Source organism: Salvia hispanica, chromosome 3 (genome assembly GCF_023119035.1).
Source record: "Salvia hispanica cultivar TCC Black 2014 chromosome 3, UniMelb_Shisp_WGS_1.0, whole genome shotgun sequence".
In the NCBI taxonomy this organism is placed as follows: Eukaryota; Viridiplantae; Streptophyta; class Magnoliopsida; order Lamiales; family Lamiaceae; genus Salvia; species Salvia hispanica.
The window spans coordinates 12801036-12819236 of NC_062967.1; the positions used below are offsets into that span (position 1 = coordinate 12801036).

Here is an 18201-nt window from a genome sequence, read left to right on the forward strand (position 1 = left end):
TTATTTTAAGTAATGTAGGTGTTTTATTGTAAGTTTTTTTAAAAAAAAAATTGTTGTGTTTTATATATTATAGTTTGCTATTTATTAATTGAAAACAAAAAAATTAAAATTAAATACTACTCCCTCCGTCCCATTCATGATGGTCACATTTCCTTTTTTGTTTGTCCCAATCTAGATGACCACTTTCCAATTTCGGAAATAACCTCATTTCTCCTCTCTCCTCCCACCTCTCTCCTCGTTAAAATATTCAATTACCTTTTTCCTTTCTACTTTAATCCACCTAACAACACTTCCTAAAATCCGTATCACTCAAGAATGTGGTCATCTTGAGTGGGACAGAAGGAGTATATAATTGTAAAAGTGGACACAAGTACGACCACTAGTGCACATCACTGTAGAAGGCTAGTTTGTACCTAAAAAATGCTTATGCGGCTAATTATTGTCATACTCCCTCTGTCCCACCACCGAAAATGACCCACTTTTTTTTTTGGGTTCTCCCAACCAAGATGACTCATTATTAAAATAAAAACATATTTATTTCTATTTTATTCCTTCTCTCTTACTTTATTCTCGCCATTTAACACATAAAATAAAGTTGCATAAAATCTCGTGCCGGCCAAAAAATGAGTCATCTTTCTTGGGACAGAGGGAGTACCATTGTAGAAACTCTAATATGCAAGTTTGAATTAGTAGTACCAAATATCTAACTTTGAGTTTGAATTAGTACAAAATATCTAACTTTGAGTTTTTTTAGTACTCCCTCCGTCTCTAATAATTCGTCACCATTTGACCCTACACGGGTTTTAAGAAATGTAATAGAAAGTGTGTTGAAAAAGTTGGTGGTACGTGGATCCTACTTTTATATATTAGTTTTATAATAAAATGTGAGTGTGAATGAGTTAGTGAAATGTAAAGTTTACAATCAAAATTAATAAAAGTGAAAGATGACAAATTTTTAGGGACGAAAGAAAAAGAAAATAGGTGATAAATTTTTAAAGACGATGGAAGACAGAATATCTAAATCTGCAAGTTGTCCATCAACCTCAATCCACAAATTTCCAACCAACTTTATGGGTGATTTTGTCTTGGCGTATAATTAAATAGATAAAAGGATAAGCTGAATATTCGTACGTATATTATTAATTCACACATCCATTCCAAGCTAAGAAGCTCTAGTTTCTATCCACGTGATGATATAAATCCATCCATTTGAATCGGCCAATTCTATTAAATATTTTTCCGTGCTAACTAAGTTGAGTCGTATTACTTTTGGAACATCCCAATAAAATTGAGATATTTCCATTTTTCACTAAAAACAAAACATCCAATCACTTTTACTTTATTTTATCGTCTACTTTATTTTATCCTTATCTCACCTATTTGTTTCTCTTTCCTATTTTATTATTACTTTCATTTAATCTATTAAACATAGTAATTTCTTAATCTTGAAAATTTTGTACCAACTTAACTAGAATGGAGAGAGTACTTCAACATCTTTACACAAATATTGAGCAAATGTTGTTAAGTTAAGAATAATGTAAGCTGTCGAAAAAATAAAATTGGTAAATGTATAGCTTTTAACAATAAAGTAAAATAATTAATTATTATCACACCAATAATTTGTGGTTACTCCTACTTAAAATAATAAAAATAGAAACTCTTTTCTTTCTGGTTCGTCTCTTAAAAATATAAAATTTCAATTTTAGGATATTTTTTTCTCTCTGATGAGGTGAAACTAATTTTCCACTAACACACTTTTTTTTCTACTCCCTCCGTCCCCTCATAGTTGAGTCAAAACTTTATGAAGCTGTTTTTTTTCCTTCTATCTCCGTCCCACAAAAATAAACTATTTGGGATTAATATGTGATTCAATGCATTATTGGTAAAGTAATAGAGAAGACGAAAAAATAGTTGAAATTGTGTAGTGAATGGTGGGACCCTTAAAAGATAAAGTAAAAGGAGAAGGAGAAAAAGATTGTTATAATTGGATATAAACTATTTGTATGGAAAGGACGAAAAGAAAATATGGCCTATTTCTATGGGACAGAGGGAGTTTTGAGATTTTGCTTCTTTTGTTATTTGTTCTTTTGGTATTTATTTTTTGCCTTTGTTCTTCCACTCATTATAACTTACCGATTTAGTTCAAACGTGAGCTGATTTATTTAAGTTCCTTCTGTTGTTAAATTTGATACAACTATTGATAAGGATTTTACCCTACAAAAAACCCTCATTAATTAGTGACGGAGAAAAACAGCTCAAGAACTAGCGACGGATGAACGACTGAAATCAGTCACTAATTAGTAGTATCAGACTAGTCCGTCACTAATATGTGGCAGCCACCTACTTTTCCGACATTGAGTGGGCTAGTGAGGGAACAATCCGTCAATAAAAGTTTTTAGTGACAATCTTGTTAGTGACTGATCCGTCGGTACTTTATCTATCAATAGCCGTGTGGAGATGAAATTTCGCTGATTAGTGATGGATAATTACGCTACTAAATCGCGAGTTTTTTTTTTTGTAATGTTAGCGTTTCAATCTTTAACTTTTTTATTTATTATTTCATGTTTTTGCCATTTCTCTATATTAGGCTCTCCCAGATTTTACCACTTCTCTACTTTAACTACTACCTCCGTCCCTGAAAGTTTGACACAGTTTATCATTTCGGTACACTTTTTACCATTTTTTATAGTGGACCTCATATTCCACTAACTCATTCCTACTCTCATTTTATTATAAAACTAATACTTTAAAAGTAGGACCCACATCCCACCAACTTTTTTAACTCACTTTCCATTATATTTCTTAAAACCCGTACCGGGTCAAAGTGTGCCAATATTTAGGGGACAGAGGTAGTATTTATTACTCCCTCCGTCCCAATTAAGTTGAGTCAAAACTTTTGGCACGAAGATTAAGAAATTGTGTTAAAAAGTATAAGAGATGACAGGGAGAGAGAGTAAAATAAGTGATGGAATAAAGTAAGATTGATACGATAATTTGTGTTAAAAAGGAAATGACTCAACTTAGTTGAAACATCACAAAAAGAAATTCGTATCTTTTTATAAAACGAATGCAAAAAAGTCAAAGTAACTTCTAATGTGAGACGAAGAGAATATATAAAAGTAGAATTTACCTTCTACGGGTCATATTCTAATGCTTATAGCACCCTAATCCAAAATCAAGACCAAATCTCCACCCTTAGATTTTAAAATGAGTGGATGAGATTAAATCTTACGAATCTCAATAAATAGTAGACAAAATATCAACAAAAGGGTGATATCGTCATTATGTTATCATATGATAATTTTCGTGATTGTTTTTTTATATCAACATGATGTATTACAAATATCAACAATATGACATAAGAATATCAACACTAGTACAAGAAAATATCAACACATATTTATTGAGATTTTTACATGGTTTTATTGAGATTTTTACGTGGTTTTATTGAGATTTTTTGATGTATTTATTGATAAAAATCTGGTTATCAACATTTACGAAAACTAAAATAAAAAATATTAAATTTCATCATCCGAACATCGTCGGAACATATGCAATTGAGATCTCGTTGGAATCCTTATAAAATTATCTTTAATTTGATATATTTTTTGCGAAAAAATAATTTAAAGCGAGAGATTTACGTAAATTTGAAGTTTTAAGATGATTTTAATGAGAGAATTGACATTAATACCCTCTAATTTTATTTATTTATTTTCTTAATTAAAAATATAATGACATTATTTCAACCACTAGATCTTCTAATCTAATGGCTAAGATTTAGTCTTAGTTTGAGATTGCTAATTAGTTAGCTATTGATCACTCCCCTACCTTCTACTAACCTTTTCAACCAATTTTTTTACTAAATATTCATTAAAACCTAGGTCAAAACTCCCTTGTATTGTTTAGACAGAGGGAGTATTATATGCTAGTAGTCGTATATAGGATTATCACAAGATTGTACAATGTGATCATTATATTTTTCGTGATTGTAGTATAAAATATTAAGTGATAATTTATACTTCCTCCGTCTCTGAAAGTTTATCTCATTTTTCTATTTCCGTCTGTCCCATAAAATTTGTCTCATTTCACTTTTTATCATTTTTGGTAGTGGACCACATATTCCATTAACTCATTCCTACTCACATTTTATTATAAAACTAATACTATATAAAAGTAGGACCCACGTTCCACTAACTTTTTCAACTCACTTTTCATTACATTTCTTAAAATCTGTGCCCGGTCAAAGTGCACAATATTTGGAGGACGGATGGAGTATCATTTACAATAAAATCTTATATAATGTGATAATTCTATGTTATTTAGAATATAATTCTATTGATAATTATATATATTAAATAATTTATGAATGTAATTAAGTGATAGAATTATTTATAGTATTTTGCAAGTTAGGTAATTTATGAGCTTATACTATTATAATGTGTATTTTATTACTACATTCTTTAAAATATATATAAAAGAACAAATAACAAAAGAAGCAAAATCTCAAATAGTAGAAAGAAGACAAACAATACAGCTCATATATGGACTATAACTGCGTCGTATTATTCCACAGTGTTTTAGCCGCATCAGAGGATTCGCTCTGTCCCTGAAAGTTTGACACAGTTTACCATTTCAGTTTGTTCCTAAAAATTTGGTACACTTCACTTTTTTATCATTTTTGGTAGTGGACCACATATTCCACTAACTCATTCCTACTCACATTTTATTATAAAACTAATACTTTAAAAGTAGGACCCACATCCCACCAACTTTTTCAACTCAATTTACATTACATTTCTTAAAACTCAAGCCGGGTCAAACTGTGCCAATATTTGGGGGACGGAGGTAGTACTTTATGCTATATGAATTTTTAGTGAGAGATTTAAGCCAGTTCATTGGTAGTTGTAGGTTTTTATGATCAATGTCTCCTTCTGTTGCATATTTTAGACTAGAAAATGTGGGTGTAAATACTACTCCCTCCGTTCCTGAAAATTTGTTACTTATTTCTATTTTCGTCCGTCCCTAAAAATTTGTCATCTTTCACTTTTACCATTTTTGATAGTGGATCCCACATTCCATTGACTCATTATCACTCATATTTTATTATAAAACTAATATATAAAAATAGGACTCACTTGCCTCTAACTTTTTCAACTCACTTCTATTATATTTTTTAAAACCCTTGCCGAGTCAAATGGTGACGAATTTTAAGGGACGGAGGGAGTACTTTCTTTGTTTCGTGGTAGTTGAGTCATTTCATTTTTTATCCCCGTTTTGAAAAAATGATACTCTTTCCATTCTTGAAAATTTATCACTTATTTTCCTTTTCGTCTATCCCTAAAAATTTATCACCCTTCACTTTTACTCTTTTTGGTAGAGGACTCCATATTCCACTAAATATTAACCTCAATATTAATATTATTATGAATATGAGATGCCATTGTTTACAATAGCATATAAACACTGTGATCGATCGTTGTTATATTCGTTCGACCTATAGCTAATTCGGGTTGGTGGGTTAAGTGCATTAGGCCGATTGGATTGACATGTAAGCATATCGGTGGCTTGAGCCAGGATGAGGGGAAGTAATTAAGTCGAGAACTATTGTGACATATTCTGGGGTATCTTCCCCTTCACCAAAGCCCTTAGTTTTCGCTACTTACGTAAGAGAATTATTTATACTAACATAAACTGATACTATATGAGCAAACAAAAAAACAATGTTTTTAATTATATGATTAATATTAAACAATATATATGCATAAGAAGAAATTAGATATAAAACCAATTGAGATTTAGGCAAAACAAACAAATTACATAGTACTTGTCAAAGCATATGAAAAGGAGAAAAGATTGATCAAATCATATCAAAAGGAGAAAAGATTGGAAGAATAATTGGAGAATAATTGATTGTATTATTGTCCTAAAATAGATTGATTACAATTAATTGTATTTTCCATAGATAGTCTATATTCTCACCTATATAATGAGGTGTTGAACTACAATGTAAATCATCAAAAAAGAAAAAATAAAACATCTTTTACTCCCAAAGATCTCTCAACTATGTCTTATTCTATGAATCTCGCCTCTCTCGATTACCATCTTTAAGATGGTATCAGAGCAGGTTTATCCAAGCGTGAGACTCAGAAAAATATCATCACAGTCCCAAGTACCTTCCCCGACCTTTTGAAACCTGCAGAACACAAACAACCAGCAATATGTCAGATTCAGAATCTGACACCCCAAAAAAAAATAATAACCAACCCATAACCCTTTTAGCCGAGCAATTCGCTGAATTCATGAAAATGAGTATGTCTCATAAACACTCAAGCCATCAGAATACATCCCTGGAACCGCTAGGCGAAGTGCCGACGGGCGAGGTGCGCCTGGCAGAGAAGCTCAACGGGGACAATTACCCTCTATGGGCGAAACTAATGAGACGAGCCATTCGGGGGAAAGGTCTGGCATCTCACATCTCAGGAGTTACAGACCCTCCCCCACCAACCGACCAAAGTTACAATCGATGGCAGCAACGAGACGATTGCTGTTTCAATTGGATCATAAACAACATCGACGGCAGCCTCGTCAATGAGGTCTCCCAGTACGAAACCGCCAATGACTTATGGGAAAGTCTGGCAACAACATACGGAAGCGGCGCGGATCAATTCCAAATTTCAGACCTGCACAGACAATTTCAGACCTGCACAGACAAGCTTACAGTTTGAAACAAGGAAATTTGTCATTAGAGAACTTATGGCAAAAGCTTCAAGACCTTTGGATCTCTATTGACACTAGGGATCCAAACCCAATGGACACTCCGTTGAGCATCGAAAAGTACAATCAACATACTCAGAGACACAGGTTGTATCAATTCGTGTGGGCATTAGATGACAGATATGATAAAATCAAAAGGGAGATCCTAAACATGGATCCAATACCCAATGCAAGGAAAGCTTACGGACTGGTCAGACGAGAAGCTGTGAACGAGAAATTGTTGAATCCAGAACCCAAGGAATCTGGAATCGGAGTCGGTCTCGCTGTGATCGACAGAAATCGAGCACACACCGTGCTAAACCACCAACCACCGAGGAACTCTAGCTACCGGAAGGAAGAAGACAAGAGTAAATTGGTGTGCAGTCACTGTGGCGGAAAGAAGCACACCAAAGATACGTGCTTTCATATCCACGGGTTCCCGGAGTGGTGGGAGGAGATGAAGAAGGCGAGGCAAGCCCGAAATACTGGACGGAACAATGGAGGTGGAAGAGCTTCAGCAGCCGTCGCCATAGACCTCGCCACCTACACCGAAAAACCGGCGGGCGGCAGCGGCGGCAATGGCGGCTTCGGAGATAGTGGCGAGAAACAAACTGAAGAGAAGCAAACCACCGCATCCGTCTCCATAGCAAGAACGTGGTCAGAAGGTATTGTATTACCGGTCGGAATCATTACCGGCGAGAAAGGCGGCGACGGAGGGATGGAGGAAGAAGCTAGGGTTCCCACAGGCAGAAGGGAGACGGTGGAGGCGGCTAGGGTTTCTGAAAAAAAACCCTTTTATTTCGCCAATTTTCCAAAATCCCAAACCCACCCCAACTTATTTCCAGTATTCCCCACTGACCCCCGATCCCAAACCCTCTCCTATATTCAACCCTATAACTCCCTGATTTCTCAAATTAACCCCCATCTAGCCCCAAAATACAAAATTCCACCCCAAACTTCCTTAAAATCCCAAATTAAACCCCAATTTGCAAAAACTTTGCAAATTATACCCCAGCCTTCCGTTACGGTCAAATATCAGCCCTCGATACCCTGTCGAAACTCCTTCGATGCCTTAGCCTGTTCCTCTACTTCCATCTCAGGCTCAAAAGACCCTCACTGGATTTTTGACTGTGGGGCAACAGATACAATTTCATTTGAAGCCTCAGATTTTGTATCCATTTCCAATTCAAAAAAATCCTATGTCCAAACCGCCAGTGGGGACCTAGCACAAGTTATGGGGGCAGGCACAATAAATATTTCGCCCACTTTATGCCTCTCTAATTGCCTTTATGTTCCGACATTATCACATAAACTGTTGTCTATTAGTCATGTGACTAAAGAGCTGAACTGTAAATTATTAATGCAACCTCAATTTTGCATGTTGCAGGATATCAAGACGGGGATGATAGTTGGGCGTGGCACTGAGCGAAGCGGACTGTACTATGTGGACAAGATAGCCCAACAGAGTGCTGCAATGATGCTGACTCCCGGACCGACAGACAGACAGGCTTGGCTTTGGCATCGTCGGTTTGGGCACCCATCTTTAGGATATTTTCGCCTGCTTTTTCCTGAATTAACTACTTTTTTGAAATCTTTTCATTGTGATACTTGTGTGTTGGCCAAAAATCATAGACATTCGTTCAAGTTGAACAATACGAGAATGAAATCTCCTTTTGCTTTAATACACTCTGATGTTTGGGGTCCTGCTCCTATTACTGGGGGACAAGGTTTTCGTTACTTTGTACTTTTTATTGATGATTACTCCCGGATGACCTGGATCTATTTTTTGAAAAATAAACATGACGTGTTTGATAAGTTCGTAGAATTCTATAACCTTATTCAAACTCAGTATAACCACACAATCCAGATCCTTAGATCAGACAATGGGGGGGAGTTCGTCAATAATAAAATGCAAGAATTTTTTAGGGTAAAAGGTCTAGTCCACCAAACCTCGTGTGCATACACTCCGGAACAAAATGGGGTAGCTGAAAGAAAAAACCGTTACATACCTTGAAATTACCCGGGCCCTCCTAATTGAATCCAAAATACCAAAATCTTTTTGGCCCGAAGCTATAGCGACCGCCGTTTACCTCATAAATCGTCTACCTACCGGTATACTGGACTTCAAAACTCCCTTAGATACCTTTTCCCAGCACTTCGAAATCCCTTCTTCTCTATCCCTTGAGCCTAGAGTTTTCGGATGCTCTGTCTTTGTACACATTCCTAAACACGAACGTTCCAAATTTGATCCTTGCGCCCTCAAATGTGTCTTCCTTGGCTATGGAAAAAATCAAAAAGGTTATCGATGCTATGACCCAAGAACCCGTAGGATACACACCACCATGAATTGTGATTTTGTGGAAGGAGAATACTTCTACAGCCAATCTAGCAGTCAGGGGGAGACACAGCCTTCAGACAATAGTCCGAACAATGACCTCCTAGATTGGCTACCAGATATGGAAAACCACTACTTAGGGGGAGAGCCACATTCTGGGGAACACCAGACAGGGGGAGAGTCACAGCCAAGCCCTGTCACAGACGTTGGTCCACCTGAGGAAGTTAGCGGCACCACCGGGCCGTCAAGACCTGTAATACAGAACGAAGAACAAAGTGACACTGACCAGCCGTCAACCCCGCCTTCAATTCCTGAGGTAAACAGTTCACATTTTGATAATATGCCTTCAAAATGCACTAATGTTGATAGGGGCAATAATGAGGAATGTGGAGTTAGTGGAAGAAGTGAAGATACAGGAAACTCATACGAGTTGCCCCTGAGGAGAACAAGAGGAATCCCTCCTCGACGATACTCACCTGACTGGAAAGGGAGAAAGGCAAAATACGCAGTATCCAATATTGCTCAAGGTCACCTATCAGAAATGGCCCGGGCTTTTGAAGCTGCCCTATATGAGGAAGAAGATATTCCACAGACGTTTGAAGAGGCCAGCAAACACAAACATTGGAGAGAGGCCATGAAGAAGGAGATAGATGCCCTAGTAAAGAACGGCACATGGGAGAAGTGCACGTTGCCTCAAGGGAAGAAGCCAGTCGGATGTCGATGGATATTCACCATAAAAAGAAGAGCAGATGGTTCAATCGAGATATACAAGGCGAGACTCGTGGCGAAAGGCTACACTCAAGTATATGGAGTGGATTATGAAGAAACATTCTCCCCAGTTGCAAAAATGGAGACTGTGCGAGCCTTACTATCTGTAGCAGTGTGCAAAGACTGGCAACTTCACCAGTTCGATGTAACCAACGCCTTCCTTCATGGAGAGTTAGAAAAGAACAAGGAAGTATACATGGAAGTTCCACCAGGGTTCTCTGATGAGTTTGGAGGAGGAGAAGTCTGCCGACTACGGAAGACCTTGTATGGTTTGAAGCAGTCTCCACTTCGGAAGATTCTGCCAGGCAATGTTCAAGCATGGATTCCAACAAAGTCATTCCGATCACACACTCTTTACAAAAAGGAGAGGCAACAAGGTAACATGTCTGCTAATCTATGTTGATGACATGATCATTACTGGGGATGATATAGAAGAAATCCAGAGTTTGAAGAAAAATTTGTTTAGAGAATTCGAGATGAAAGACCTTGGAGCACTGAAGTACTTCTTGGGGATAGAAGTGTTGAGATCCAAACACGGAATATTCCTAAGGCAAAAGAAGTACGCTCTAGACTTGTTGGCAGAAACAGGTCTCCTCGAGTGCAAGCCCGCAGACACCCCAATGATTCCCAATCATGGCTTGAAAATAGAGGAAGGAGTCGATCTTGCAGACAAGGAGAGGTACCAACGACTTGTCGGGAAACTCATCTATCTCTCACATACCAGACCCGACATCGCGTATGCCGTTAGCATTGTGAGTCAGTTCATGCATCAACCTCAAGCTAATCACATGGAGGCTGCATTGAGAATCGTGCGATATTTGAAAGGTACTGTAGGCTATGGAGTATTCCTAGCAAAGAGAGACGACTTGGAGATTGATGGATATACTGATGCTGACTGGGCAAGCAATCCAGTAGATAGAAAGTCAACAGGAGGCTACTTTACTTTCATCGGAGGCAACTTGGTTACTTGGAGGAGTAAGAAGCAGAAGGTTGTAGCTCTATCTAGCGCCGAGGCTCAGTTCCGAGGAATGAAAAGTGGACTCACAGAAATCCTATGGCTAAGAAGATTACTCACAGAAATTGGCTTCCCACCTGCCCGAAGAAGCCAATTGTTCTGTGACAACAAGGCGGCCATTAGTATCTCAGAAAATCCAGTACAACACGACAGAACGAAGCATGTGGAAGTTGATCGGCACTTCATCAAAGAAAAACTAGAAGGAGGAATTATTGAATTCCCTTTTGTCCGATCTGAAGAACAGCTTGCAGACATATTGACCAAAGCAGTTCACCCAAAGGTCTTCAAGGAGATATTGAGCAAGTTAAGCATTGGAGATACCATTGCTCAACTGGAGGGGGAGTGTCAAAGCATATGAAAAGGAGAAAAGATTGATCAAATCATATCAAAAGGAGAAAAGATTGGAAGAATAATTGGAGAATAATTGATTGTATTATTGTCCTAAAATAGATTGATTACAATTAATTGTATTTTCCATAGATAGTCTATATTCTCACCTATATAATGAGGTGTTGAACTACAATGTAAATCATCAAAAAAGAAAAAATAAAACATCTTTTACTCCCAAAGATCTCTCAACTATGTCTTATTCTATGAATCTCGCCTCTCTCGATTACCATCTTTAAGAGTACTATAGAAATGAGAACAGATGATAGTAAAGTAGTAACTTGCTTCCAACATAGTAACCGGAAAAAGACATAGATAAAGCAGAAAATGGAATCTAGTAGCGGTGGTTAATTTGTTGCAGGATTAATGGTGTAGTAAGTTTGCAGAAAAGTGAGGCATAGCAGAAAAGAAGCAGCGGCTAGAGCCATCACAGTCCATGGGCTCTTAAATTTGGTGTTGATGAGTTCGGCCATCCATGTCCTACATTTGCTGTTGCAGTGATCCTCAATTCTCTCCTTCACATCAGTAAAATAGTCTTCGATTGCAAATCCAAAAGTGTCGATACTTTTAAACAATGCAACTACATCTTCATCGGTAGCCAACAGACTGTACAGTACGCCTTTCTCTCTCAGCACCTTTATATCATTAACATTGTGGATTAGCGTTTTCATGAAAGTAAAGTAAGTCGTCATACCGTACGTTGAATATCCTGCCTCTGGCGACATCTCGAGTGCAATAGCATTAGAGAAGAATACCATGCTATTGTAGGTAATGTAGGAGAAAGGAAGGTGTAGTTCAGCGTAGAAAGCAAAGGAAAAGAACTTGATGTCCGTCAGGCAATTTGAACTCCGACGAAAATGAACACCCTTTGCTTTCAGATCCGTTGCCGAACGAAACGAATTGTTTATCATTTTCCATGTAGTTCTTGATCTACTCTTCTTTTCCTTTGCTTGAATATATCTCATGAAAAACGGAATATATTTCTTGAAAACCCGTAAAGAGTTAGTAGGTGTAGTTGAATTTTTTTGGGTCTCATGGGGGCTGAGGTAGGCGCAAATCAAAGCTTCAAATAAGTGAGTAGGCTCTCTTCCCACTCCATTTTCCCATGGGAGTGTTTGCATCCTTTGATCCCCAAAAACAATGCCACTCAAGTAGCAACACAGCAATGATTTGTAATCAGGGTATATTAAGGAGATGAGCCATAATGGAATCTGATTCTCTAGCATAAACGAATCGCGTACCATGAACAAATCTCCGCCCATCCCAAGGCAATGACGAACAAGGACAAATTGAGTTAGTTGAGGTTTCATATAGAATTTGACAAAGCAGGCGTCGCGTAGCATCATTTCAGCCAATTCCGTAGAAATGTCTGATTTCGTCTATTCGCTCACTGATCATGCTCAGAAGGAAGCTTTTGTGATCAGCACCCATGCAATCCATATCTAGTAGCTGGTTCTTGAGTGGCTCCACCAGGTGCGACTGTGGATGCTCCTTGCTGTGGTATGGGCCAAGGGGAACCATTGCTGGCTCGTATACGTATTTCTTGTCCCGGTCGCACGTGTGCTGGCACTCTGTGCAGCACGCGCCACTGAGATCGGATGAAAGCACGGATGGCGCCACTGAGATCGGATGAAAGCACGGTTTCCTCATGTATCTCTGGATTTTCTGCCATCCTCTCACGCGATGGATTACTTTTTCTCTATAAGTGGTGATCAACTCTGAAATTGGCAAATATTAAGGATGATTGGTGATAGACAGTAGCGATGCCACCTCGCTCATTTGGTTATTAATGCTTCTTCACTTTTACGTCCACTACCTTTATAATGTGTTGAATAATCACCTTTACATGAGCATTCACTCATAGCTACCCTGCACGTCAGCATAGATAAATGTATTCCAACAAAAATAATTCGTTGTTTTAAAATGGAAGTACATTTATCTTTATTTTATTATTTTCTTTGATTATGAAAAATAGTCTCCGCGAGATATACATTTAGAAAGAAATATATAGTGTGTTAATTGGAGGAAGAATAAAGTATGATAGGGAATAGAATAAGAGAGAATAAAAGTAGAGAAGTGTATTATTACTACTTCTTTACCAAAAATAGAAATAAATCATTTTTCTCTTTTTATTTCGTTCGCCCGCCAAAGTGTTTCATTTCACTTTTTCTATATTGATAAGTGGACTTTACATTCCACTAATTCATTCTACTCATATTTTTTTTGTAAAATCAATGTATAAAAATAAGTTTCACGTTTCATTAATTTTTTCTACTCACTTCATTTTATAAAATTAAATAATTATTTTAAAATTCGTGCCGGTCAAATATAAGATATTTAATCATGGAGGGAGTACGTTACATGTTGCATATAAATATGCATATAATGAGGACGTCACATGCTTGGAATTACTATGCTGTCAAATGATCTACCCTATATAATGATGATTAAGTGCAACCTAGTAAAACATTTATCATCCATTTAATTAGTAAGATAGTCATTATATCATATTACATATAAAGAACTACTATTACTTAGTACTCCTACTAATCATCATATTTTAAAAAAACAAATCTATGGCCTATTTGATGCTAATACTGTAACTTAGGGATGTCAAATCGTGCGGGTTGGGTCGTTATGTGGTCAATCCATTATCGACCCAATCCGATCGTATCCCTACCCAATTCAACCCAATCCGAAATCATCGGGTTCTTATCGTGTACCCAAAAAAAAGTCAACTCTCTGTTAATGATAATAAGTTAGCTTGACAAGACACGATAACGACTAAAACATGATGTTATTATACGATTTAAACATGATATTACACGATAAAATAAAAACTTACCAAATTAAAATAATTATTTTCTTAATTAAAATTATAAAATTAAAGTATAGTAATATTAAATCTATATAATAAAATTAAATAATTAAAAAAATTAATTTTTAATAAAATCTAAGCATAATATTTTCTTAAAAATCATAAAAAATTAATTAGTATTTTTTAATTAATAAAATTAAAGTATAATATTTTTAATCAACAAAAATAACTAAAAATTAAAGATTAATAATTTTTTAATTGATAAAAAATAATTATTTTTTTTTTAACGTGTAACCCAAACACGACCCGACCCAATCCATTATCTTCGTGTTCTTATTGGGTCGACCCAATAATGATCCAAATCCTGAATATGCATGTTCGTATCATATTAATTTCGTGCGAGTCCGTATCGTGGTATAGTGTCATATCAAAAATTATACTGTAACTTTCCTTTAATTCGGCAGGCCTTATAAATGCCGCATTTAGTCGTAGCAACTACCTCATCAATTTCTAGGTGAGTATTTGAGTCTAACAACTCTTGTACTATCCAGTTACTCCATTCATTTGGCCTCCAAACCAAATCATAGCCAATCCCGAACTTCTTGCCTTGTTTCTCTCTGCAATAGATTAGAGTATTTGATTACTACCCCCTCTACCTCCCAAATATTATCTCATTTTAACTTAGCACAGATTTTAAAAGATATAATGAAAAGTGAATGTTGATCTTACTTTTATATATTAGTTTATTACTCCTTCTGTCCCACAAAAGATGTTATACTTGTGGGATAGCACGGGATTTTAGGAGGTTTAGTTTTGTGTGTTAAATGGAGAGAGAATATATAATTTTTATATTCATGTGAGAGAGAACTTTTTTCAAAAAAAAAAATGTGACATCTTTTGTAGGACAAACTAAAAAGAGAAGTGTAACATCTTTTGTGAGACGCAGGGAGTATAAAATATGAGTATGAATGAATTAGTGGAATATGAGGTCCACTACCAAATATGGTAAAAAGTGAAATGAGACAAATTTTGTGGGAACAGACGGAAATAGAAAAATGGGACAAACTTTCATGGACGAGGGAGTATTACTTAAACTTGATTTATAATTTAGCAAGCTTAAAATACAAATTAATTAATTATTTTAGTTTTTTAAAATAAAAATGACATTCCTTTTGTCCCATTAAATTATTTGTTTTTAGGCACAAATTTTTTTACATGTATTGTTTTATGAGTTAAATAAAGAGAATAAAATAAGTGAGAGAAAAAAATTAGAAATAATATATAGTTTTCATTTAAAAAATTGTGTCAGTTATAATGGAACACTGGAAAAGGAAAATACATCGCTTGAAATGACATTGGATGAAGTATTAATAGGAGTCCCGGTCCACTTTTACCATAAATGGTAATAAGGTCTCATCTTCCACTAATTTATTTCACTTATATTTTATTTAAAATTAATATATACAAGTGGAACTCTTATTTCAATAACTTTTTTTCATCCACTTTTCTTAACATTTCTTAAAACCTGTGTTGCCCATAAATGGAATTCCTAATGGCGGACGGAGAAATAGAAACATTTGAATAGGCACGGGTTTTAATGCACAATTGAAAAAGTAAGTGAGAAAAATTGGTAAAGTAAGAGATGTGAGCATGAGATGCACTCATTCCATACTTCTTCATCTTATGCTTCTCCTAGACCAATAGGTTTCCCAATTCTTTAAGAGTCCACTAATCTTGTATAGTGAATCAATTTGGAATGGTCTTTATTAAGGAGGTAAGGAAGTTAGGATGAATTGGACAAAGAAATCTTCATCCACCTATAATCCTAATTTCAGCTTAGAAGAGATATTATTTATGTCCATCACATGCTCGTACATAGTCCGAGAACCATTATATTGCATGCTCATGAGATCCTTCATAAGTTTTCCTACAATATACTTATATGCAGTTGTGAAGCAATCCTCAACATTCTTTTGCAATGTCAGTCGTTGAGAAACTTTATCTGCAACGACCATTCTAATGAACTGTAAACTTAGTCTTGTTAGATTTTTCCCAAGCATTATGGGCAATCAGCCAAACTACCTTGATCATAAGATAATTGGCTTATCATTCAACAGTGTTAGGTCCAAGTCCATTACTCCAAGAGTGAACTTAAGTTTCTCTTTCCATTCAAAGAAGTTAGTTCCGTTAAGTTGGGGAACGTTTGAGGCAAACATACTAGTAAAAATATGTTTTTACATTATAGGAGCAATTAAGAGATGAATGCTCACATATAAAAGCTTTGAATAGTAACACGAACATTTATTTGAAAATCCATATCACGAGGCAATTATGCAAACTCCTTTGGGTAGTCTTCATACAATAACAAAAAACATGCTTTTAATATCCACATCTTAGTTCAATAATTAAGCAATAATAAATTGGCGTTACCTTTGGGTAATCGACACCAATTTAAATTATTAACTTCATTAGTGTTTATTATGTCGCAAAGACTATTTCCTTTGGGAATCTAGACCTTATAACAAACAACTATTTAGATAATGGATAGCCACAACAAGCATGATGATTAATTGCATACATAGATTTTCATATCAACTTGATTATAAACTTTTCTTATCTTACCTCACTTTGGTGATTGCAAAATAAACATAATATAATCAAGAATGTATAGTGATTAATTGTTTAAACAGATTTTCACTTAATTTGATTATAAACTCTTAGGAGTATTATTTTACCTCACTTTGATGATTGTAAAATAAACCTAATATAATCAAGAACATATAGAGATTAATTGCTTAAACAAATTTTCATATGAGTTTGATTAAAGACTCTCCTTATTTTACCTAACTTTGATGATTGCAAAATAAACATAATATAATCAGAATACATTAATTTCTATATAATTAAAATTTGAGAGTAAATGCACACAAATATCTCTTACAAATTTATGGCATCAGATAACAATCATTCGTATAAATTTCAACATACAAACATATTTAATGTATAATCACTTAAAATAAACAGCTTTTAATTGATAAAATAATTAACCAATACAATTCACAATCGCGAACTAAATTAAACAAAATTTCCACTACTTTCACCCACTGTCTCGTGGATTCAGAAGTAATCATAATCATTCATTTAGTTATTAAATCCACTAATACGTCACACATGAATTGAATTCACAATATGAAATACACAATTCATCGTAATCTGAAGTTAAAGCTTGAAACATGTTTTAGAAACAGTCGATTCACTCACAGTAATTTATCAAAATAAATTCAAAAAGTATGGTTTTCAATCAAACGAAAATACATGAATTCTCAACCATGCTCTGATACCACATATTGAACATTATTTATCATCATATATCCAAAATTACATAATTGAATATAAATAAAGTAAGATCTTCGAACAACATGTATTTCACGTAAACCATAAGTATAATATGATCGAGATATACTTTGGCGATCCATAGCGGAAGCGCTTGAGGAAGGAGGAGACGATTTCCTTGAACCTTTTCCGGCGTAGTGGCGCAACTCCAAGGATTTGTTTCTCTCTCTTTCCCTCGTTTATGTGTTCTCTTAATGTGTGTGATTTGATGGGATCACCACACTTTATTTATAGGCAGAGAGAGGACAAACCCTAATTATGAAACCTTAAAAGCTCTTTCCATCAAAGAGGCCCAAAATAATTAGTAAATACGTTTCTTATTGACCAAGAATATAATCTTCCGTCTATTAATATTACTAATTAATCACAATCAATTCTAATCAAATCTTAATGATATATACGCACGATTCTTTACTTGATGGCCAAGGGAATGAAGATTCATTCCATAAAAAGATTATGTAATCAATCTTTTCCAATCATTGGCAATCAATCGGCACATATATATATATGAACATATATTCTCTTTGGAGAAATATAATATGATTATTTAATTAATTGATATCACTACAAAAATCTCGCGATTTAGCAACGGAAAACTCCGCTGCTAAATGACTAAATTCCGTTGCTAAATCAGATTAGCAGCGGATTAGTAGCGGATATTGTCCGCCGCTAAAGACCTCGCTGCCAAATCACTTGTAGCGTACAAAGTCCGCTACTAAGACCTAGCAACGG

The 18201-nt window shown here is 35.5% G+C and overlaps 1 protein-coding gene across 1 annotated transcript; it reads right to left on the reverse strand.

Moving 5' to 3' along the window:
* Window positions 1-11605: 11605 nt before the first annotated feature.
* Window positions 11606-12520, reverse strand: LOC125209307. The gene has a single exon (XM_048108907.1). The coding sequence runs from the start codon at window positions 12518-12520 to the stop codon at window positions 11606-11608; it is 915 nt and encodes a 304-aa protein (XP_047964864.1).
* Between the last annotated feature and the right edge of the window lie 5681 nt (window positions 12521-18201).